The sequence below is a fragment of the Pinus tabuliformis genome, chromosome J, assembly GCF_031772625.1.
Source record: "Pinus tabuliformis cultivar Carrire ecotype Pingquan chromosome J, CPIR1, whole genome shotgun sequence".
In the NCBI taxonomy this organism is placed as follows: Eukaryota; Viridiplantae; Streptophyta; class Pinopsida; order Pinales; family Pinaceae; genus Pinus; species Pinus tabuliformis.
In genome coordinates, this window is record NC_142295.1 from 1,638,057,229 (window position 1) to 1,638,081,258 (window position 24,030).

General features: G+C 40.8%; 1 protein-coding gene across 1 annotated transcript in view; it reads left to right on the forward strand.

Moving 5' to 3' along the window:
* Positions 1–24,030, forward strand: part of PSB29 (photosystem II reaction center PSB29 protein) — a 188,338-nt gene that overhangs the window by 48,986 nt on the left and 115,322 nt on the right. Inside the window, exon 2 of the mRNA XM_089379847.1 lies at positions 14,325–14,592. Within this exon, the coding sequence (XP_089235973.1) occupies positions 14,325–14,592 (268 nt within the window). The remainder of the gene's footprint in view (positions 1–14,324; positions 14,593–24,030) is intronic.

Genomic DNA, 24,030 nt, shown 5'->3' on the forward strand with positions numbered 1-24,030 from the left:
CCTGCAACACAGCTGTTTACTTGCAGAACAGGAGTCCGCATCGTGCCTTGGGGCACATGACTCCGGAGGAGGCTTTCTCTGGGAAGAAGCCTGATATTGGTCATCTTCATATCTTTGGATGCATAACATACTCCTATATACCCAAGGAGAAGAGGACCAAACTAGAGCCCACCGCAGAGAAGGGTATCTTTGTGGGCTACAGTGAGACCTCAAAGGCCTTTCGGATTTACATTCCTGCACAGAGGAGAGTTGTTGTCCAACGGGATGTGAAGTTCGAGGAGGACAGGGCCTTTAGGAGGTCACGGGAGTTAGAGTATCTGGATCAGCCAGACCCTCAGCAGCAGTTGAGTCAGTCGCAGGGATCCAGTGGGCAGGGATCAGAAGGATCAGGAGGTACATCTATGAGGATGTCAGGTCCGTCAGTGAGCAGTGGCTCATCGAGCCAGAGGGGTGGTGCTCCGGGCAGCATGCAGAGCAGTTCACAGAGCAGTTCACTAGGGAGTCCACTGATGGACAGTTCACACGGTACCTCAGCTTCTACAGGTTCAGGTGCAGGCAGGAGGACAGCAGACAGACAGTCAGGAGTTCAGGCTACTGATGATGATGAGGAGGAGGAGTTTCATTCTCCAGTGGGAGAAGTGCGCTCAGGGAAGAGGAAGCCCAAGTGGCTTCAGGACACCTTGAGAGATGCCACATCTGTTGCTGAGCCGAAGAGGCCGGTCAGAGAGAGTAGACCACCTGAGAGGTTTTGTAGTTATATGGCGATGGTTACCAACATCCTTGACTCTGAGCCTTCTAGCTATGAGGAGGCAGCTAGCCAGCAGGTCTGGAGAGAGGCCATGCAGGAGGAGTATTCTTCTATCATGAAGAATGATGTTTGGGAGGTCGTGCCGAGGCCTGAGGGCAAATCCATGGTTACTTCCAGATGGATTTACAAGGTAAAGCATGCTGCAGATGGCAGCATTGAGAAATTCAAAGCGAGGTTTGTGGCTAGAGGGTTCTCCCAGGTAGAGGGAGTTGATTATGAGGAGACCTTCGCTCCCGTGGCTCGATATACTTCGATCCGCTCCATTATATCGATAGCAGCAGAGATGGGTTGGAAGATCCACCAGATGGATGTGAAGACCGCATTTCTCAATGGCTTCATACAGGAGGAGGTGTACATTGAGCAGCCACAGGGCTTTGAGGTGCATGCGAAGGAGTCCCATGTGTGCAGATTGAAGAAGGCCCTTTATGGCCTGAAGCAAGCTCCCAGAGCTTGGTACTCCAGGATAGATGCATACTTGCAGGGGATCGGTTTCACAAAGAGAGGCAGATCCGAACCTTTACTTTATTGTGATTGGTGAGGAGCCTCTCATTCTGGTGCTGTATGTGGATGACTTGATCATTACAGGTGCAGAGAGACTCATAGAGCACTGCAAGAGAGATCTTGCGGCGGAGTTTGAGATGAAGGACATCGGCTTGATGCATTACTTTTTGGGTTTGGAGGTGTGGCAGGAGGGGCATTTCTTCCTGGGGCAGGGGAAGTATATTGTGGACATCCTTAGCAGATTCCACATGGAGGATTGTAGACCCATGTCGACACCGATGATCACCAACTGGAAGAAGCTTCATGCTTCGGATTCCGAGTTGGTGGATCCCACATTGTACAGGCAGCTGATTGGTTCCTTGATGTATTTGGTCAACACTAGACCAGATATCTGTTTTGCAGTCAACACGATGAGTCAGTTTATGTGTGAGCCTAGGAAGGTTCACTAGGTGGCTGCAAAACACATTTTGCGGTACTTGCAGGGGACAGTGGATTATGGTCTGGACTACAGGCAGGGAGATGGAGTGAGATTGGCAGGGTACACTGATTCTGACTGGGCAGGTTGTGCTTCTGATAGGAAGAGCACTTCAGGGTGTTGTTTTGGGTTGGGTTCAGCAGTAGTGTCATGGTTCAGCCGGAAGCAGCAGTCAGTAGCACTGAGTTCAGCGGAAGCAGAGTATATGGCAGCCAGTCTAGCTAGTTGTGAGGCCATCTGGCTTCGCAAGATGTTGTTTGGCTTATTTGGTCAGCCGTTGAGACCTTCAGTGATTTACTGTGATAATCAGAGTTGCATTAAACTCACGGAGAATCCAGTATTTCATGACAGGTCAAAGCATATCGGGATCAGATATCATTTCATCAAAGACTATGTTCAGAAGGGAGTTGTGAAGCTTGAGTATATTTCCACTGATGAGCAGGTTGCAGATATCCTTACCAAAGCCTTACCACGAGGCAAGCATGTCTACTTCAGAGACAAGATGGGTGTGGTGAGGAACACCTTCCTCGGTAAGAGGGAGTGTTGAAATTTGGTACCGGAGGACAGGTGGTTTCCTTAGGCTTTGATATTTGGCCTAGGGAAAAGTGTCCAAAAGAATTTAATTTTTCTCCTAAAGTGACTTTATAATTTTATAAAGTTAAATCTAATTTAAAAGTGACTTTAAGTGATAAAGTTACTAAGTCTAATTTTAAAGTAACTTTTATAAAGTCAATGAAAAATTAGAAAGGAAAAGTGACTTTGGAAATAAATGACTAAGTGGGTCTTTATTAAAGTGGGGTGAATTAAAAAATAGAAAGTGAGATTTAAATGAGCATTTAATCTCAGCCATTGATCTAAATCTATTTCAGCCATTGGATTTAGAGATCACCCAAAAGTCACTTGGATCACCCAAAAGTCACTTGGAGTTATATTAAAGGAGGAAAAGGAGGAAAAGGTCATTCATTCTTTCATGAGCAGATTGGGAGAAGGAGAGCAAGAGAGCAAGAGAGATTTCTGAGCAGGGAGGAGAAGGAGACAACAGCTTGGCACACATTCCAAGGCAGCAGTTGAGCAGATTTGTACAGCTGATTCAGCACATAGTGAAAGGCAGATTTTTGCACAAAAATCGAGGAACAATTTGCTGATTTTTCTGCACACAAAACAGAGACTGTACATCATTTATTGCTGTCCTGTTTGTTGTAATTTCCAGTTTGTTGTGAAGCATGGAAAAAGAGTTAAGTTGTAAATTTGCTTGCTGATTTTTTGCTGAAAATTTCTCACTGTAAAAGGCAATTTTCAGAAATAAAGAAGAGCTCTCAAACTGGTTTTCCCCAAGAGTTGTAGGGGGTTTTTCCAGGGTCACATTGACCAAAAATCTCAGTGTTTAAATGTGTTTTAATGGCTGTTTATTACTGCTGATTTTTATTCTGCAATTTCCAGCATTCTGTAAAATTTCCAGAATTTGTGTTTTCAGCAAATTTATTTTTTTCAGCTTGTTAAATGTATGGTTATGGGAAAGGGCATTTAACTATATGGGAGAAATAAGGAGAAACTGAAAACCGGGGTGGGAAAACAGAAATTTCTACACATATAACACCAGGATTAGAGGCTCATTCTTTATGACAAGATAGTAGACATTAGGATTTGCGTCACTCTTGACGAACCCCATCTTCTGCAAGTAGCCATCAATTCAACCGTACCATGCTCTAAGTGCCTGTTTAAGCCCATAAAAGGCTTTCTTTAATCTGCATGCATGAGACTTATTGTCATGTGTCTCAAAACCCTTTGGCTGTTCAATATATACTTCTTGTTTTATCACCCCATTCAAGAATGTCGTATTGACATCCATCTCATGAATCTCCCACCCAATCTATGTTGCAAGGGATATCACGATTCTAATAGAAATATACCTGGCTATTGGGGCAAAGGGTTCTTCGCAATCTATCCCTTCCTTCTGAGCATACCCCTTAGCCACAAACCTGGCTTTGTATTTCTCCACACTGCTGTCTGCAGCATATTTGACTTTGTAGATCCATCTTGAACCTACCTCTAACCTGTCTTGAGGCCTAGGTACCACTTCCTAGACATCATTGACCATTATAGAACTTTATTCCTCTACCATAGCGTCTACCCATACTTGATGCTAAACGACCTCTTGAAAACTAGAGGGTTCCCCAAACTGAGCTACTAAGGACTGGTATCTGTCTAGCTGTCTTCTCTCCCTTTTATCATTCCTGGGTGCACCAATGAAGTCCTTTGCGTCCTATAAAATCTGCCGGGGTTCCCAACTCGTTCTTGCACTAGTAGTGGGTACATCTATCAACTCTTCCTCTTCTTGAGATTCTTCTTGTTCTGAAGCTTTGCATTTAGGAGAATTGTTGGTACTAGTTTCTGCTGGTCGAAGTGGTTGGACCAACGGATCGTCTTTTGACTGCTCCTCGGAAGGCATTTCTCGGGATTTCTTGAAAGCTCTGTCCTCCATGAACTTTACATCTCGCCGAACTACTACCTTCCTACTCCCTGGAAGATAAACTCTATATGCCTTAGCATTCTCTCTATATCCCACAATATATCCTTTCTCAACTGTTTGTTCTAATTTCTTTTTCTTTTCTTCGGGTATACGACAATATGCCAAACTCCCAAATATCTTGAAATGATTGACTTTAGGTGTCTTCCTGGTGAAGACCCTTTCCGGAGTGATTTTGCCCAATGCCCTATGTGGAGTCCTGTTCTGGACATAAACTACCGTGTTGAATGCTTCTGCCCACAGGAATTTGGGCATATCCTGATCATACAACATTGCCCTAGCTGCTTCCAGAATAGTCCTGTTTTTCCTTTCTACTACTCCATTCTTCTCCGGATTGTAGGGAGCTGTCCACTCTCTTCTGATGCCTTCCCTAGCGCAAAAATCGGTGAAGTCCTTGTCAACGTACTCTCCACCATTGTCTGAGCGCAACACTTTTATCTTCGTTCCTGTCAGATTCTCTACTAGAGCCTTGAACTCTTTGAATCGACCAAAAACCTCATCCTTGGTTTTCAGAAAGTATATCCAAGCCTTCGTGGAATGGTCATCCATGAAGGTGACGAAGTATTTGGCACCACTAAGAGATTTTGTGGACATAGGTCCGCAAATGTTTTATTGTATCAATCCTAGAACACTCTGAGCTCTATTGTTACTTCTGGGAAATGCTGCTTTGGCATACTTGCCTAGAGCGCACTCTCTGCATACATCATCTCGTTCGGTACTTAATTATGGAACTCCTGATACTTTTTTCCAGAGAATTCTCAGAGCCCCGTGGTGTAAGTGTCCCATCCTCCCGTGCCATAGTTCATTCAAATCTTTATCTCCATTGCTGCCTATCAATGCCATTGGAGATTCTAGCTGTAATCTATACAACTTGTTACTTTTGATTCCAATCTGGGCCTTCCTTTTCCAACTCAGGTGTTTGACATATACTTTCTCCTTAATTCAAGAAAATGTCATAGCCCTTGTTTCGAAGTTGAGACACAGAAAGTAAGTTCATTTGCAATCTTGGCACATGCAACACATTGGTTGCTCGAAGCCGCTCTCTTGCTTCGGTTTGAAAGACTACAATACCTCTTCTTACGGTGGTACACTTTGCCTTATTTCCCATGGTGATCTGAAAATTCATCCTTTCTTCTTGATAATTTGATAAACATTCTCGAATTCCTGTCATATGCAAGGAAGCTCCACTATCTATATACCAAACCTTAGAGGAGGTAGAGGTTGCTAGGTAAGCGACTTCTTCCAGTCTGGAAGCTAAAATATAATAATTGTGATCCATGGCGCTCGTGCTTTCATCTGGAAATCTACGTGTGTCCCTTTGAGTTGATGCCTTTGCATCATGCTCCTGACCCATAGTTGATTCGTCTCTCTTGTTGCCGGATCTCTGCTCTGATACCATGTGAAAATTTTTAACCCGAAATTCTACTGCAACAACTGATTTATTTCACCTACTTATGCTTCACAATAAGTTATTCAGCAAACATTAAAATAAATTCTACTGTAGTTATCACATAATTACACAGATGAAATAACAACAATATTCATGCATAAGAACCAATCACATCGACACAGTTGTTTTTGGACAATTGTCCCTGGAAAAACCCAATGTGGGAAAATCGGTGCAACAGATGAGGGTTTTGTTAATATTCAACAACAATCGCTTTACAAAGAATGATTTTACAGAGAAACTGAGAGAAAACACATGAGACTTTCCCCTGGAAATTTTTTGAGACCCCGCAGACCCTTCTCCCACTTCTGTGTTACTCTGTGTGGTTATACGTCCCTATGCGTCAGCCTGCGTGAGGGTTGCGTCTCCGTTGGACTGCATCTCCCTCTGCACTGTCTCTCAATACCCCTGCGTCACCTCCTCAGTCACTGACTGCTGCTGATGCCCTCCTCTTCCTCCATCTTGCAACTCTCCCTCTGAAATTGATCTTCTTCTCTTTGAGAATCGATTTTCCTTGGGATACTGAGTATCTGCTGGTGTGTCTCCAAATGATCCTCAAGTCTTCTCTTATACTTTTCTTGTTGATGAATCAACGACCGAGATTAAGTCTCTAATCAACGGCTAAGATTAAAATAGACTTGATCCTCGTCTCTTGGAAGCTTTTCACCCTTATCTTTATTAATACCCATTAATATTTTTATTTTCCTAAGTTTAGACTTAGGAACCCATTAAAAATATTAATTATTTTAATAACTCCTCATTCGGGTGGAATTTCTCCAAACGATTTCTGGGTCTTGGAAACCTCATGTGCCGTAGCCTCTCCACCAAATTTCAAGGCTAGGGCACATCCGATGCTACCCAAAATCAACACTCCCTCTTAGCGAGGAATGTGCTCTAGCAATGTTTTACCATAGAAGCATCACAGTGATCTTCCGCATCGGTCGTTTGTGCTGATGCTTGGCCTGTTGCGCCACATCCACTGCATTGTTGCTTCTTGTACTGCTGCCCATGACACTGCCACTGCCACTGCTATATGTGTATTGCAGCTTCCTCTCAACATGTTGCATCATGCTGCCCATAGCACTGCCACTGCTTATTGCTGCACTGCAACCCTAGATACTTATCTGTTTCTGTTACTGAAATGGATTCTTCACCATCCCCATCTTCTCCTTGAAATAATCAAACTTTGTTCTTCCTAGAGCCTTGGTGAGGATGTCTGTCACCTGTTCTCTTGTAGGAGTGTACCTGAATTGTACTGCCCCTCATTGGACATAGTCTCTGACAAAGTGACACCTGATATCAATGTGCTTCGATCGATCATGAAATACTAGATTCTCAAAGAGCTTGATGCAATTGTGATTATCACACAAAATCCTGGTCAGTTCCATCCTTCTCTTGAATAGATTCACAAGCAATTTCCTAAGCCATATGGCTTCGCACGAAGCTGTGCTAGTTGCCATATATTCTGCTTCAGCTGAGCTCAGAGCCACGAATTTCTATTTTCTACTACACTAGGAGGTCATTCTTGATCCATTGTTGAAACAATACCTAGTTGTACATTTCCGATCTATTGAACTTCCATCACAAATTGTGTCAGTGAACCCACTCAGCCTGATGTCATTGCCTTGGGTATTCAATAGTCCATGCTCGACTGTTCCTTATATATACCTGAGAACATGTTTGGCTGCTGCCCAGTGCGCCCTCTTGGGTTCCACCATGAACTAATTGAGGGTGTTGCCAGCGTAACAAATGTCTAGCCTGGTATTGATCGGATACATCAGGGATCCTATAAGCTGTCTGTACAAGGTGGGATCAACGTCTTTATCTTTTGATGCATCAAACTTCTTCCAGTTGGTGATCATTGGAGTAGCAATAGGTCTATAGTCCTGCTTCCTGAATCTCTTTAAGGTCTTTGTAGCATATCTCCCTTGTCCAAGGAAGATCTCACGCTTCTGCTGCCAAACTTCCAACCCATGAAATAATGCGTCTGTCCCAAATCTTTCATGTCGAATTTTGTGGCTAGGTTCTTCTTGTAGTCTTTGATGAGCCTGGATGATCCTGTTAGGAAAAGATCATCCACATATAACACCAGGATTATAGGCTCATTCTCTACGACAAGATAGTAGAGATGAGGATATGCGTCACTCTTGACGAACCTCATCTTTTGCAAGTAGCCATCAATTCAACCGTACCATGCTCTAAGTGCCTATTTAAGCCCATACAAGGCTTTCTTTAATATGCTTACATGAGATTTATTCTCATGTGTCTCAAAACCCTCTGGCTTCTCAATGTATAGTTTTCCTTTAATCACCCCGTTCAAGAACGTCGTCTTGACATCCATCTGGTGAATCTCCCACCCGATCTGTGCTGCAAGGGATATCACGGTTCTAATAGAAGTATACCTGGCTACTGGGTTGAAGGTTTCTTCGTAGTCTATCCCTTCCTTTTGAGCATACCCCTTAGCCACAAACCTGGCTTTGTATTTCTCCACATTGTTGTCTGCAACATATTTGACTTTGTAGATCCATCTTGAACCTACCATTGACCTGTCCTGAGGCCTAGGTACCACTTCCTAGACATCATTGACCATTATAGAACTGTATTCCTCCACCATAGCATCTACCCATACTTGATGCTGAATGACCTCCTGAAAACTAGAGGGTTCCCCAACCTGAGCTACTAAGGCCTGGTATCTGTCTGGCTATCTTCGCTCCCTTTTATCATTCCTGGGTGCACCAATGAAGTCCTTTGCATCCTGTAGAATCTGTCGGAGTTCCCGACTCGTTCTTCCACTGGTAGTGGGTACATCTATCAACTCTTCCTCTTCTTGAGATTCCTCCTGTTCTGAAGCTTTGCCTTTAGGAGAATTGCTGGTACTAGTTTCTGCTGGTCGAAGTGGTTGAACCAACGGATCGTCTTTTGACTGGAATGCATTTCTCGGGATTTACTGAAAGCTCTGTCTTCAATGAACTTTACATCCCGTCGAACTACTACCTTCCTACTCCTTGGAAGATAGACTCTATATGCCTTAGCATTTCTCTATATCCCACAAGATATCCTTTCTCATCAGTTTGATCTAATTTCTTTCTCTTTTCTTCGGGTATACTGCAATACACCAAACTCCCAAATATCCTGAAATGACTGACTTTAGGTGTCTTCCCGGTGAAGACCCTTTCTAGAGTGATTTTGCCCAATGCCCTGTGTGGAGCCCTGTTCTGGACATAAACTATCGTGCTAAATGCTTTTGCCCATAGGAATTTGGGCATATCCTGATCATACAACATTGCCCTAGCTGCTTCCAAAATAGTCCTGTTTTTCCTTTCTACTACTCCATTCTGCTCCGGATTGTAGGGAGCTGTCCACTCTCTTCTGATGCCTTCCCTAGCGTAAAAATCGTTGAAGTCCTTGTAAACGTATCTGAGCCAACACTTTTATCTTCTTTCCTGTCAGATTCTCTACTAGAGACTTGAACTCTTTGAATTGACTAAAAACCTCATCCTTGGTTTTCAGAAAGTATATCCAGGTCTTCCGGGAATGGTCATCGATGAAGGTGATGATGTATTTAGCACCACTAAGAGCTTTTGTGGACATAGGTCTGCAGATGTTTGAGTGTATCAATCCTAGAACACTCTGAGCTCTATTGTTACTTATGGGAAACGCTGCTTTGGCATACTTGCCTATAGTGCACCCTCTGCATACATCATCTCGTTCGGTACTTAATTCTAGAACTCCTGATACTGTTTTCCTGAGAATTCTCAGAGCCCCATGGTGTAAGTGTCCCATCCTCCTGTACCATAGTTCATTCAAATCTTTATCTCCATTGCTGCCTATCAGTGCCATTGGAGATTCTAGCTGCAATCTATGCAACTTGTTACTTCTGATTCCAATCTGGGCCTTCCTTTTCCAACTCGGGTGTTTGACGTAAACTTTCTCCTTAATCAAGAAACGTCATAGCCCTTGTTTTGAAGTTGAGATACGAAGAGTAAGTTCATCCCCAATCTTGGCACATGCAGCACATTGGTTGCTCGAAGCCGCTCTCCTGCTTCTGTTTGAAAGACTACAATACCTCTTCCTACGGGGGTACACTTTGCCTTATTTCCCATGGTGATTTGAAAATTCATCCTTTCTTCTTGATAATTTGAAAAACATTCTTGAATTTCTGTCATATGCCAGGAAGCTCCACTATCTATATACCAAACCTCAGAGGAGGCAGATCTTGCTAGGCAAGCGACTTCTTCTTCGAGTCTGGAAGCTAACATAGAATATTCATGATCCATGTCCCTCATGCTTTCTTCTGGAAATCTGTGTGAGTCCCTTTGAGTTGATGCCTCTGCATCATGCTCTTGACCCATAGCCGATTCTTCTCTCCTGTTGCCGGATCTCTGCTCTGATACCATGTGAAAATTTCTAACCCGAAATTCCACTGCAGCAATTGATTTATTTTACCTACTTATTCTTCAAAATAAGTTATTTACAAAATCCCTTCATCAAACATTAAAATGAATTCTACTGTAGTTATCACATAATTATACAGAGAAAATAACAACGATATACATGCACAAGAACCAATCACATCAACACAGTTGTTTTTTGAGAATTGTCCTTGGTAAAACCCAATGTGGGAAAACCAGTGCAACAGATGAGGGTTTTATTAATCTTCAGCAACCATCGCTTTATGAGCAATGATTTTACAGAGAAACTGAGAGAAAACACCTGAGACTTTCCCCTGGAAACTTTCTGACACCCTAGAGACCCTTCTCCCACTTCTGCGTCATTCTGCGTGGTTATGCATCCCTATGCGTCAGGTTGCATAAGGGCTGTGTCTCCCCTGGATTGCGTCTGCCTCTGCGCTGTCTCTCAATACCCCTGCGTCACCTCCTCCTCAGTCACTGACTGCTGCTGCTGCCCTCCTCTTCCTCCATCCTGTAACTCTCCGTCTGAAATCGATCTCCTTCTCTTTGAGAATCAATTTTCCTTGGGATACTAAGTATCTGTTGGTGCGTCTCCAAATGATCCTCAAGTCTTCTCTTATACTTTTCCAGTTGATGAATCAACGACCGAGATTAAGTCTCTAATCAATGACTAAGATTAAAACAGACTTGATCCTCGTCTCTTGGAAGCTTCTCACCCTTATCTTTATTAATACCCATTAATTTTTTTATTTTCCTAAGTTTAGACTTAGGAACCCATTAAAAATATTAATTATTTTAATAACTGCTCATCCGGGTGGAATTTCTCCAAACGATTTCTGTGTCTTGGAGATCTCATGTGCCTTAGCCTCTCCAACAAAATCAAGGCTAGAGCACATCCGATGCTACCCAAATCAACATGTAGGCCTATTTAAAATATAATTTTAATGTTCTTTTAGGGCAGCAATAAAGTTTTAAGATCATGTATCTTGCCTTAAAAAAAAACTTGGCAAACACCAAGTGGCACAAATAGCACTTCCGACATTGGGTGATGAAGGGAAGATCATTTTAGAACCAGAAGGTATTATCTCCAACAGGGAAAAGAAGTTGTGATCACGAGTAATTAAAGAATACTTGATTAAGTGGAAAGACCTACCAGAAGAAGAAGCTTCCTTAGAGACAAAGCATTTTGTCAACAACATCCATCATTATGTATGCTTTGAGGACAAAGCATCTTTTCGAGAGGAAGGCAATGTTATGTAAAAAAGAATTTTTTTTTGTAATTTTAGATTATTCAGGCAAAAGGGCACGATCAGAAGATCATGCCCTTTCACCAAGAGGCACTCGAGGTAGTATATAAGCCAGGGCCTTTCTTTGTAACATCATCATTCAATCATTAATAAAATATCCTGTTCTGTTAATTAATGAGCTTGTACTCTCCAAAGGGAACCTTTGTTAGGAGTTGACCTGAAGGAAGAGAGCTGTCTTGTTTAGAAGGGACTTAGAGCACTTCAAAGTTTTTTTGTCTTTCATAGATTCTCTTTTCAAGGTAGATTAGGATACATGATTGTAGGCCTATCTAAATATAATTTTGATCTTCTTTTAGGGAAGCAATAAAGTTTTAAGATCATTAACCTTTGGGGCAAAAGCTAAGTTGCACGAAACATCGAAACGTCTAGAAGTTTCCGAAATGGCGACTGCTTGAAACGTGACCGAAACATTGTATATATATATATAAAATAAATTATAACACATTATTTTGCAAGAAAAGAACTAATGAGATATATAAAAGGAATTTTAGAAGGAAATCCAAATTTATATTAACTCCAACAGATGATTACATGATGCAAATATCCAAAATTAGCCTTTATAGATGAGGCTTTACATTCAAGACTCCAAAATTAGCTTTTACATCTGAGCCTATATGTGCTAAAACTGAAATAAAACGTGAACTAAAGACAATCATGGCTATATTAACATATCATTACTAATAAAAATCCTCATCCTCATCAACAAAGATAGAACAAGATGCTTGTTCAGTAGAAGAGGCAACTCTACTAGTGCTTCCAGTTGCACTTGCATCACCACTGGCACAAATATCAAGAGCAGAAAGAGAGCTCTAAATTTGGACATTCTGCATCCACATCCCATTCTTTATGAGGTCCACAATGTGTGAGAAATGAGTGAATGAAGTGTCTTTTAAAAGAAAAGAAGAGGCTCATAGGGTTTCTAGAGAATTCCATTTGTAATTTTTTTTACTAAATTTAGCTAACAACCACATAAAAATTAGTTTATTAGTGTGTTTTGGTGTTAGATGGAGCCCACGCCCTCTTTCCACTCCTTGAGATGGCGAAAAAGGCCCAAAAAAATTTCCATTTTTCTTTTTGGTCGCTAAAACTCGGCCTGTTGTGGCTGAAACTCCGCCGAAACATCGTTGACCGTATCGTCTAGTGTTTCGAAATCCCGAAACGCTGTACGGTACGACCGGTGGCGTTTCGGCAGAGTTTCAATGAAGTTTCGGTGTTTCGGGCTGTCCCGGGTACTGGTACGCCACTAAATTTGGTGTTTCCTGCAACATAGGGCAAAAGTGTTGGTGCTAAACCCAACTTTGGGGCATCAACCTTAAAAAAAAATAATATCTCTCGAACCATGAGCACCCACAAGGCGTGCCACCTATCAAACGAAATGGTGTGACAAGGGCTACCAATCTAGAGGATCCTTGTAACCAATTTCACTTGATTTGTGCATGGCTCATGCAAATCACCAAACAAATGCTGGCACATTTACCCTTTGACATCAATGACAATTTTTCCAACACCTAGCCTATTACAATGAAGTCTTCCCAAGCCTTTTAAAGACTTATTACATGCAATCCATGGGTATGAAACCATGGGCAAGCAAAACCATGTGCTCGAAACCACCACTATTTGATTGAGCAACTTTGACTCTTTCACCAAGTCAAGTTTACCTAACACAACTCCTTTAGCTACTTGCTAGATGTGTATTTGTAAACTTAATTTTATAGGAAAGCCTAGGGAACATTTAATATTTTGACCAACTTTTGTGGTCATTCATTGGACGTTTATAAAGTTACCTTATCTTATCTATTATGAGACTAGAGAGAGGTAATATTGCTTGTATAGAGGACCATCTTTTCGAGAGACATTAGATAATAAATGTATCATTCTAGGAAATTTATTAGAAGGTGAGAGAGCCACATACAATAAATCTAACAATAGCTTCATTATTACAAGCTTGACACATTTGTTTGATAGGTTGGGGTGGATGCTAGAAGAGATAACTTAACTCCTTTGGTTATTAGGGCTACATGAGTACTTTGTTTCATGAACGTGCATCAGGTTACCCTTAAAGGATTGAGAAAGATAGCAACATGGCCTCAGATACTGAAGATAACATTCTTTAATAGGTTTTGGGAGAGGATGTAGAAGTTTGTGAGGATATCTAGAGTCCAAATGATCCAGAACTGATTTACCTCATATTTTTATTATAGGATTTACCTTTACAACATAACGTTTGTCCTTGTTTTAGGTGATTTACTTAAATTGGAGATGCCCTACACACTCTTTGTGCATTGCACACGATGCTATATTTTTCTAGCCCCCATTTGCTTTTGGTCATCTGTGAAGCTTGTTATATTTTCTTTCATTCTTTTCAGGTGTGGGCTAGATGTGAGTAACTAATAGGGAGCTAGTTTTTCCAGAAAACATTCCGATTCCATTCTATCATGTCCTAAGTATTACCTCCATTACAGTCATTAGTAGAAATAACTCTCATAGATCTTGGATGTTACTTTTATCTCTTGTACACCACCCTTTGACTATGTCCAGTAGACAACAGATCCTGAATTTTGGCAGATTTGGAGAGAACGTGATGCACTTGATTACTTACATAGAATATACACATTCTTTAAACTACTAAACATAAACTTTTCTTTATGTTATGCTTATGGATGCCTCATACACTTCGTTGATGTATTCTATATGATGCAATACCTAATCTAATCAATTACCTTTGTTAACTCGTGGACATTAACACAATTTCTCATATTTCTTCATAAGAAATTATTGATATTTTGTTTGCATTCAAAAAACAATATATTAGTTGCTAATGTATTCAACCATTTTATAACTTTGCAGACATTCCTACAGTTGCAGATACCAAGTCAGCATTCATAAAAGCATATAAAAGGCCTATTCCCAGCATATACAACAATGTTATACAAGAGTTAATAGTACAGCAACACCTGATGCGTTACAAGAGGACATATCAGTATGATGCAGTATTTGCACTAGGTTTTGTCAGTGTCTATGACCAACTTATGGATGGATACCCCAGTGATGGTGACCGCGAAGCAATCTTCAGAGCGTACATATATGCATTGAAAGAGGATCCTGAACAGTACAGGTGTGATATCTTTCACTATAAGAAGGGGGAAATAATAACAGTGCCAACTATGTTGCTTATGGCTGACATCTGATGTCTTTGACATTTCACTTTCATCTTTCAAGGGTGCCACTTAGAATTGCATTTATTCCAATTCTGTAGAACTAGGATCTAGTGTAATTCTAGTTCCTAAATATATTTTATTTTCTCTACGTGCACATCTTCCCCTTGTGCATATTCCACTGGAAAATTTGCCTCGGAACCAATGCTGATTCCCAACTTTATTTCATTTTTGAGACAAAGGGAAGGGAAGACGATTTTTCTTTAGGTGATGCTGAAAGTGGAATTGTGCCACGTGCCCCATTTTCTGAACTTCCCATGCCTTCTATCACTTCAGGTGAGACTACCCAGGACTCAGGGGCAGGTGATCTTGTCAATGTATCAGCATAGTACACAGTCCAGATTATCTTCCAGCTTCTCTTCCAGAGAGCACTCTTGTTAATGCTCAAATCTGCCTAAGAAGACGAACAGATCAGTGTGACAACTATGGGTGATCTATTCCTGTCAGTATTAGATACTTCTACATTCAGCCTGGTGCTTTTCCAGCTACAGGGTGGTGTCCCCAGGATGTGTGTCTGCTGTTTATAAAATCTGCATATGGAACTGAAATAATTTGCACACTTAAGCTGCCCTCTGAGCCCCTGAAACTCAGGAACAGTGATTAATCTATGAATTAAATTGTGGAGGGTTGAGATTAGTTTCTTAACCAAAATTGCAACAGCAATTGGATGGAAAAGTAGAAAAGAATATGCACCCTAGGTGAAAGTAAAATTGAAAATAAGTGCATAATAATGACAAACAAAATCCCTGCAGCATGATTGCACATAGAAGACAATAGCTTGAACTCAAGGAGTTGTGAAAATTTCAATACTGAAATCCTATTGCAGCAATTGGAAATTATTTTTCTACTACTTAATTTAATTTAACAATTTATTTGCTACGTCAAATAACAAATAATTCACATTGCAATCTTCACAAATAAGCTGTGGAAGAAAATAGTGCTGGAAACTGAGAAATGCTAGCGCACACATCAAATTCACACAATTATTGTTGGACAAAAGTCCCCAGAAAAACCCAACTTGAGAAAACTGGTGAAACAGCTTATTATGCAGCAGTGAAATTCTGAGTACAATCTGGATGCCTGAAAACTGACAATCCACAACAAGAAAATCTGGCCAAGATTATCTAAGGGAAATTCCCTTCCTCCACAAGCAACCCCGACAGAACTTTGCCTCGGAAAACTCATCCTCCTGGACCCTCTACGCAGGCTTCTACACAGTGTTTGCGCAGACCCTTAGGCATTGGCACAAACAACTTAGATATTCAGCAAATTCATATTTTTATTATTAAACATATAGAGGATGATTACAATTTGTGGGAGGCCCCTGGCTTTAGACTGCCTGGGGTGCCTCTTGGTGAATGGGCATGATCTTTGGTCATGCTCTTTGCCTAATAACTACTAATTAACTAATTTTTATATAACATTGTCTTTCTCCCAAAAAATACTTTGTCCTCAAAGCATACGTAATGAAACTTCTTCTTCTGGTCTCCCAAGAAACTTCTTCTTCTGGTAAGTCCTTCCACTTGATCAAGTATTTCTTGATTACTCGAGATCGAAGCTTCTTTTCTTTGGTGGATATGATACCTTCTGGTTCTAAAATGACCATTCCTTCATCATCTAAGGATGGAAGCGTTGTTTGTGCTGATTGATGGTTGCCTAGTGCCCTTTTAAGGCAGGATACATGGAAGACGTGAATGCGACTTTTATTCGGAAGGCTTAAACCATATGCAACTTGACTAATCTTTTTGTTGATCCGTTATCGTCCATAGAACTTCAGTGCCAATTTATTTTTTCCTTTTTTTTCAAGGACAACTGTTTGTATGGTTGGGGCTTGACAAATACCCATTCTCCAACTTCAAATTTTCTCTCGGTTCTGTTTTGGTCAGCTTGTTGCTTCATACGGTTTCTTGCATTATTTAAATTTTCTTTTAGGGTTTGGATGACTTTTTGGGTTTCTTCTCGTTGGTTTTTAACAGTTGGTAGATTTGTCTGGACAATCGCTAGATCCTTCCATTTCAGAGGTTTGTACCCATACAAAGCTTGGAATAGAGTCATTTTTGCTGATGTATGATAAGTAGAATTATACCACCATTTAGCAAGATGCAACCACTAAACCCACTTATTTTGTTTTTTTGTAGCGTAACAACGTAGGTCGGCTTCCAAACATTTATTGACAACCTTCGTTTGTCCATCTGTATGAGGGCGGTAAGCGAAACTCATATTTAGGTAGGTTCGTATATGGTTGAACAATTCCTTCCAAAAATTACCCTTAAATTTGGCATCTCTATCACTCACAATGACTTTCAGAAAACCGTGTAATTTATAAATAGTTTTGCAAAATTTCTCAGTGATTTGTTTAGCTGAGTTTGATTTCTTCATTGCAATAAAGTGAGCATAATTGGTGAGTTTGTCGACTAGTACGAAAATCTTATCCTTAGATACAGGTAATCCCTCAATAAAGTCCATTGATATTTCTTCCTATTTCTGATTTGGAATGTTTAAGGGGTGAAGTAATCCAGGTGTCATAATATTTTCACTTTTATTTCTTTGACATTTGTCACATTCTGCTACATATCTCTGAATATAGCGACTCATCCCTTTCCAAAAGAATGATTGACGTGCATTGTAGTAAGTTTTAAAAAATCCTACATGTCCGACTGATAGTGAATCATGTGACTCCTTGAGTGTCTTGGATTTAAACTTGGAGTTTGAATTCAGATAGATTCTTCCTTTGTACCATAGAATATCATTCTTCCATTCAAATTTTGAGTTGTTTGGAAGGTTATTGATTAACGCAGTTATTTCTGGATCCTTGGCATACTCACTTCGAATCTCATTAAGGCATTCAGGAACAACAACTGAGACTACAAGTAATGTTGGTTCTTCGTCCTTCCTGGATAGGGCATCTGCTACTACATTGTCTTTTCTCTTTTTATGTAGTATCACCATGTCAAAGGCGACAATTTTTCAATCCATTTTTGTTGTTCTTCGGAAAGTGTTTTTGTTGAAGGAGGTGCTAGAGACTGTTATGGTTTATTTGAATGGACAACTTACTTCCCAAAAGATATTGTCTCCACTTGGCCAATGCGTGCATAATAGCGAGCATTTCGTGTTGTATGTGGACCTAAGACATTCTCGTTTATTGTGCTTCTTGCTTTCAAAAGATATTGGATGCCCTTCTTGCATTAACACTGCACCTATATCGAACCCGGAAGCATCACACTGAATGATAAATGGTTTAGAGAAATCTGAAGTTGCCAATACCGAGGCGTTAGACATAACTTCCTTCAATTTTGCAAAACCCCTTCTTGCTTTCTCATTCCATTGAAATGAATTATTCTTTAAAAGGTTTGTTAGCGGTGCAGTTATATGTGCATAGTTTTTAATAAATCTTTGGTAATATCCAGTCAATCCTAAGAACCCTCTTAGCTTGGATATAGTAACAGGTTTGATCCATTCCTTTATAGCCTTGATTTTATTAGGGTCCACTTTTATTCCTTCCTGGGATATTATGTGTCCGAGATATTCTACTTATTCCTTCCCAAAGGTGCATTTGGATTTCTTGGCGTAGAACTGATGCTCTTCCAATTGTGTAAGAACTTTATCCAGATGTTGTAGGTGCTCCTTCCAAGTTTTACTGTAAATTAAAATATCATCAAAGAATACTAATACAAACTTCCTAAGATATGGACGGAATAACTCATTCATAGTGGCTTGGAATGTTGTTGGTGCATTGGTTAACCCAAAGGGCATTACTTTAAATACGTATCGACCTTCGTCTGTTTGGAACATAGTTTTTGGTATGTCCAACCTGATTCTGATATTGTAATAGCCTGACCTTAAGTCCAATTTTGAGAAATATTTTGCGCCATGTAGTTCATCCAACATTTCATCGATAAAGGGAATTGGGAATTTGTTTTTAATCGTTATTTTGTTTAATCCTCTATAATCAATGCATAGCCTGGATGATCCATCCTTCTTCCTTTCTAGTACCACTGGAGCAACATATAGATACTTTTCGAGATGATCCCACATGTTAAAAGGTCTTGGATTAATCTCTCAATTTCAGTCTTTTGGTGATGTGGATATCAATATGATTTGATGTTGATGGGGTCTGATCCTGCTTTGACTTATATTGTATGCTTGATTTCCCTGTTAGGAGGCATTTTCATGGGCAAGTATTGGAATACTTTTTCATGCTTCTGAATTAGCTCCTTTACTTCTAGTGACTCTTTGCTGATCACTTTTGCAGATAACATTTCTAATTGGTGACATTGTACTACATAAGCTGGTGCTCCTTTTCGAATCATTTTCATCATCTGGGATGATGACACAATTTGATTTTGTAGTGCTTGGAATCCGTATAACTTGTACCTCTGACCTTCCCAATTAAAGCTTATAAACTTCTCTTGATGGTTGGCAGAGTAAGTGCCTAGGGTTCGTAGCCATTGGATACCTAAGACCACATCTACTCCTCCTAATGGTACAATGTAGAACGAAGATTCTAAATTAAAGTCTTGAATCTGCAATTTGACCTTGTGGCATTCCCCTACCTTTTCAATCTTCTTACCATCGGCTACCATCACCTTCATGTTGGCCATGGGAAATGTGAAAATGTTGACTCTGTTTGCCATGGTTGAGTCTAAAAAATTGTGGGTGCTACCGGAGTCGATGAGAACCACTACGTTGTTCTTCTTTATATGTCCTTTTAATTTTAAAGTCTGGGGTTGTGATATACCTGTCATAGCCGATAATGACACTTGCAGAATGCTTCCGTCATCTAATTCTGGAGAGAATTCTGAGGCATCTTCTATTCCTTCTATGTCTGATTCATCACTGTTTGAATCATTAGTTGCTTCACAATTATATAGGTTCCTTGTCTCTTTTCCTTTAGCACACCTATGTTTAGGGTCCCACTTTTCGCCACAACGTTTGCACTTGCCTTCTTTCATCCTTTGCATTTCCACGTTAGATTTTTTGCCTTCACGAAGATGTGGTGGAACATATCTTGTATTATCCGTATTCACAGATTGGGTAATTCTTCGTCACGAATATACTTTTTTCGGTTTTGACCATAGTATCTTTTCAAATTTCTTTTCAGCAGCTTTTGCTTTTTGTCTTGCTACTTCTATCGACGTAATTTCATGAAGTTCAAGTTCTACTCGTAGATGAGTTTTAAGTCTGGAGATGTGTGATTGAATTAGACAAGATTTTGATAACCTAGGTACTCGTGTTGCTAAGGTTCCCCATTCTCGAGTGTATTCATTCACATCTCCTTTTTGTCGCAACTTGATGAATGTTGAAAAGAACTCTTCTTCCTTGATACCTTGGAATCTTTTAAAGAACGCATCCTTAAATTTTCTCCAACTGATAGCGAGTGTTGTCTTCTTCCACCACATATACCAATTATATGCTTCGCCTTCCATTTTCATGGAAGCGTACCTAATCTTTCGTTATCATTGTCAATATCGTAAATCTTGAAATATTCTTCTGCTTTATTCAGCCACACAACGCTGCATTTTTCGTTATCGTCAAACTTGGGTAGCTTGATTTTTGCTCTTCGTTGATACGTCACTAACGATGGAGTGAAAAGAGGGTATTGATTGGTGAATGAATTCCAGAGCTGCTTATTTTGAAAAGTCGCGTTACTATTTTCTTGATGGTGTGTGGATGCATTTTTTGGAGACTCAGTTTTTTCATGAGAATCTGCTGAATTTGTTGAATATGATGAATTGTGCTGTTGATTACCTCCATCATCCTGGAATAGTTGTTCGGGTGTAATCTTCATCTTGTCACACATAACGGTCAACATTGTCATTGCCTGATTATGATTCATTTCGGATTTGATATGGTTGCCCGAGCTGTTGTTCTATCCGATTTGTCGTATCTTGAAGCTTCTTGATGTCGTTGGAATGTCCAGTAACCTTACTCTTGAGATCGACTAATTTTTGGTTAAAATCATTGGAATGGCTAATAATCCTATTCTCAAGATCAATAATTTTTTTGCTGAAATTGGTCCTTGTCATTGACGACATTGAACGAGTTTGTGGGGGTGTATATTTGTCTGTCAGCTTCAACTTTCTTCCTTAATTTGAACTAATTTTTTATTTTTTATTTTTTTAATTAATTTAATTATATATTGAAATTATTTATAACATAAATGTTTTGTTTTTTTAATAATAACTTTATAATATATAAGTTATATAGTTATATAAATAAAAAAAATTAAATAGGTTGAATGACCGGTCACGTTGTTGACTGACCGACACGGTGGTGATGGCGTATGTGGCGGACAACGATGGGGGCAATTGACCAGACTGTGGTCGTTGACCAGACGGTGGTTGACGACCATGGCTGTGACTGCATTTTTTTTTCGACAAGGTGGTTAGGGGCAGGTGGATGAGGCGGAACTGACAGGAGCTTGTGTAGAGACGTCTGGCGTAGTGCGGCTGCTACAACAAGGGTATGGCGGTAGAAGCACGAAGAATGCTATCGGATGGGAGGCACAACAGAGAATGGGTAGCAACAACTTGTGTAGCGGGGACGATAGAGGACAGAAGTCAGGGCGAAAGTCAAACGCGAAGGGTACGACGGTGGAATCACGTGGATGCTGTGGGATGGGAGCAGGGTAGACGAAGCAAAGAACAAAAAACTTGCACCGAGGAGCAAACCTGCTCTGATACCAGATGGCACAGACAACTTAGATATTCAACAAATTCATATTTCTATTATTAAACATATAGAAGATGATTACAATTTGTGGGAGGCCCCTGACTTTATACTGCTTGGGGTGCCTTTGGTGAATGGGCATGATCTTTGATCATGCCCTTTGCCTAATAACTACTAATTAACTAATTTTTATATAACATGCATCTAGCCTGGAACTGCCTGTGATCAAGTCATTTTGCCTGTCTTTGCTGAGGAAAGTGATTCTCTGGCCTTCTGGAAGACTTTCCAAGCCTCTGGAAGCCCTTTGCCTAATAACTACTAATTAACTAATTTTTATATAACATGCATCTAACCTGGAACTGCCTTTGATCAAGTCATTTTGCCTGTCTTTTCTAAGGAAAATGATTCTCTAGCCTTCTGGAAGACTTTCCAAGCCTTTGGAAGTTGAATTGATTTTTCCTACAGCTAAATCGAATTGCCCTCTGAAGCTAACTGCGTAGTCCTCTGCACTGCCTCATTGGAAATAACTTGGCCTCTTGCTGCCGCCTCTCCTGATCTGGAAAACTTCCTCTGGATCACGGTTTGTGCCCCTCTTTGTCTCTGCTTCCCTATTAAAGCTTGAACTCCTCCAACACTGCTAGCTCTCTGGAAAGTCGAACTTTCCAAAAAAATCGAACTCTTTGTGGTTCTCACAAGTGTGTTCTCCATCTACCCATCGACTGCTTCTTATAATCCTTTGTTGGGCCTCCAATGACCAAGATTAAAACTTAATCAAGGGCCTAGACTAATTCCCTGTCGATCTGTGTGAGTTTCTAGATGATTCACACTTATCTCAATTAATACTGATTAATTAACCAGATTTCCCAAGTTTAGACTTAGGAAATATTAAAAAATAGGCTAATAATCTAATTGAGACACTTCTAGGTGGAATTTCCAGAAATGATTTTTGGGTTATGGAGAGGTCATGTGTTTTAGAATATCCACAAAGTTTCGAGACTAGAACACCTCCGATGCTACAAAAACAACGCTTCCTCTTAGTGAGGAAGGTGTTCTCTCTAGCGTTGCACATACTGGCACAACACCTTGTTTCTGTACCAGCCTCTATCACGCTGCTGATGTCTGGCCATTGCCCACCAACCACTGCGCAACTTTGATGTTGCTTTTGTACTACTTGCTGAATTGTTGCCAACTTTGCATTTGCACTGCAACTCCCTCTCATTTGTTGCTGCTACAACTGCAACAACTGCAATTGAGAAGCATCCAAAATATTGAATCAACTTTGTTTAGTAATACATCTGTCACACAAGTCCTGACCGCTACTAACCTCTACACTGTTTCCTGAAGAATCTGCACTGCGGCCAACTCTGCACTGATCCACTTGCTCTGTTGTCAACACTGCACTGCGCTCCTCAAAATCTGACAGCCACTAGTCTGCAACTGTTAATAGGAATTTGATTGCATCACTGACACTGATCCATCCTGCTACTGAATACTGTGGCCCCCCCATAGCAAGGTAATGATCCATGAGGAGGACACCTCAAGGACCCTACCTAAGGTATGCAACTCTTTGAGACTATAGCTCTAGATCGCCGCACCTCTCTCCTGGAGGTATGGCTGCAAACATGGAAAACTCTTCCTCCAGTCTAGAGGACAACTTGTTTATCTTAGTGGACACTGCTGCCTGATCCTGCTTCTTTGTGTTGTCCTTCTTCCTGAGAGGACATTGCGTGTTGTAGTGACCGAACTCACCACATCTGAAGCACTTGACCTTTGACAGGTCCTTCTTCTTATTCTCCCCCTGTCCCTGACTGGGACCCTTGGATGCTAGGGCCACATTCTCCTCTTCCTTCTCACTCTTCACACCCTTGTTGTAGCCTCTGCTAATGGTACTCTTCAATAGAGCACACTTCAACTCCTCTTGCTGCAGATCAGTCCACATCTTGTCCCATCTTGGCAATGCCCAAGATACTTTGGAAAAACACCTGCCAATCCTTCGAGACATTTTTTAGTGCCAGTATTACAAGCTCTGTGGGTTGAGGTACCTCCCCAACGACTGCTAGTTGATCACGAATGTCCTGAATCCTAGTGAGGAAGCCATCTATGCTCTCACCCTTTTGCATCCTTATGCTTCTCAGCTTCTCCTGGAGAAACATCTTCCGCTGCTCAGAAGAACTCTGATATAGCGTGTAGAGAGCATCCCACTTTCCTTGGTAGTTCCTTTGCCAGCTACATGTGAGACTATATGATCTCGAACTCCATCCAAGATCATTCGCTTCACCTTCGCCATTTCTTTTCTGTACTCCTTCAGCTGATCTGCATCCTGCGGTACTGCTACAATATTGTCCACATAGGCTTTTAGGTCATATTCATCTAAAAGGAAGAACATCCTAGCCTTCTAGATGACATAGTTGGAGGCTCCTTCCAACCTATCCTGATCTCTAAGCCCACCTGTGGCCATCTCGAATCTGGTCTAGAAATTCCCTCTTCCTCTGCTCGACTGCGGCTTTGCTACTTGTACTCCCTTCTGGAATGTGCAGTCCTGCTAGCTACTATTGCCACCTACAACTGGGAAAACTAGATTTCTTGGCTAGAAACCCTTTGAGAGAAATTTCTCTTGTGTGTGCTTTTCTCTTCCACTCGACGTTGATTCTGTTACTGCAAACTGCTGC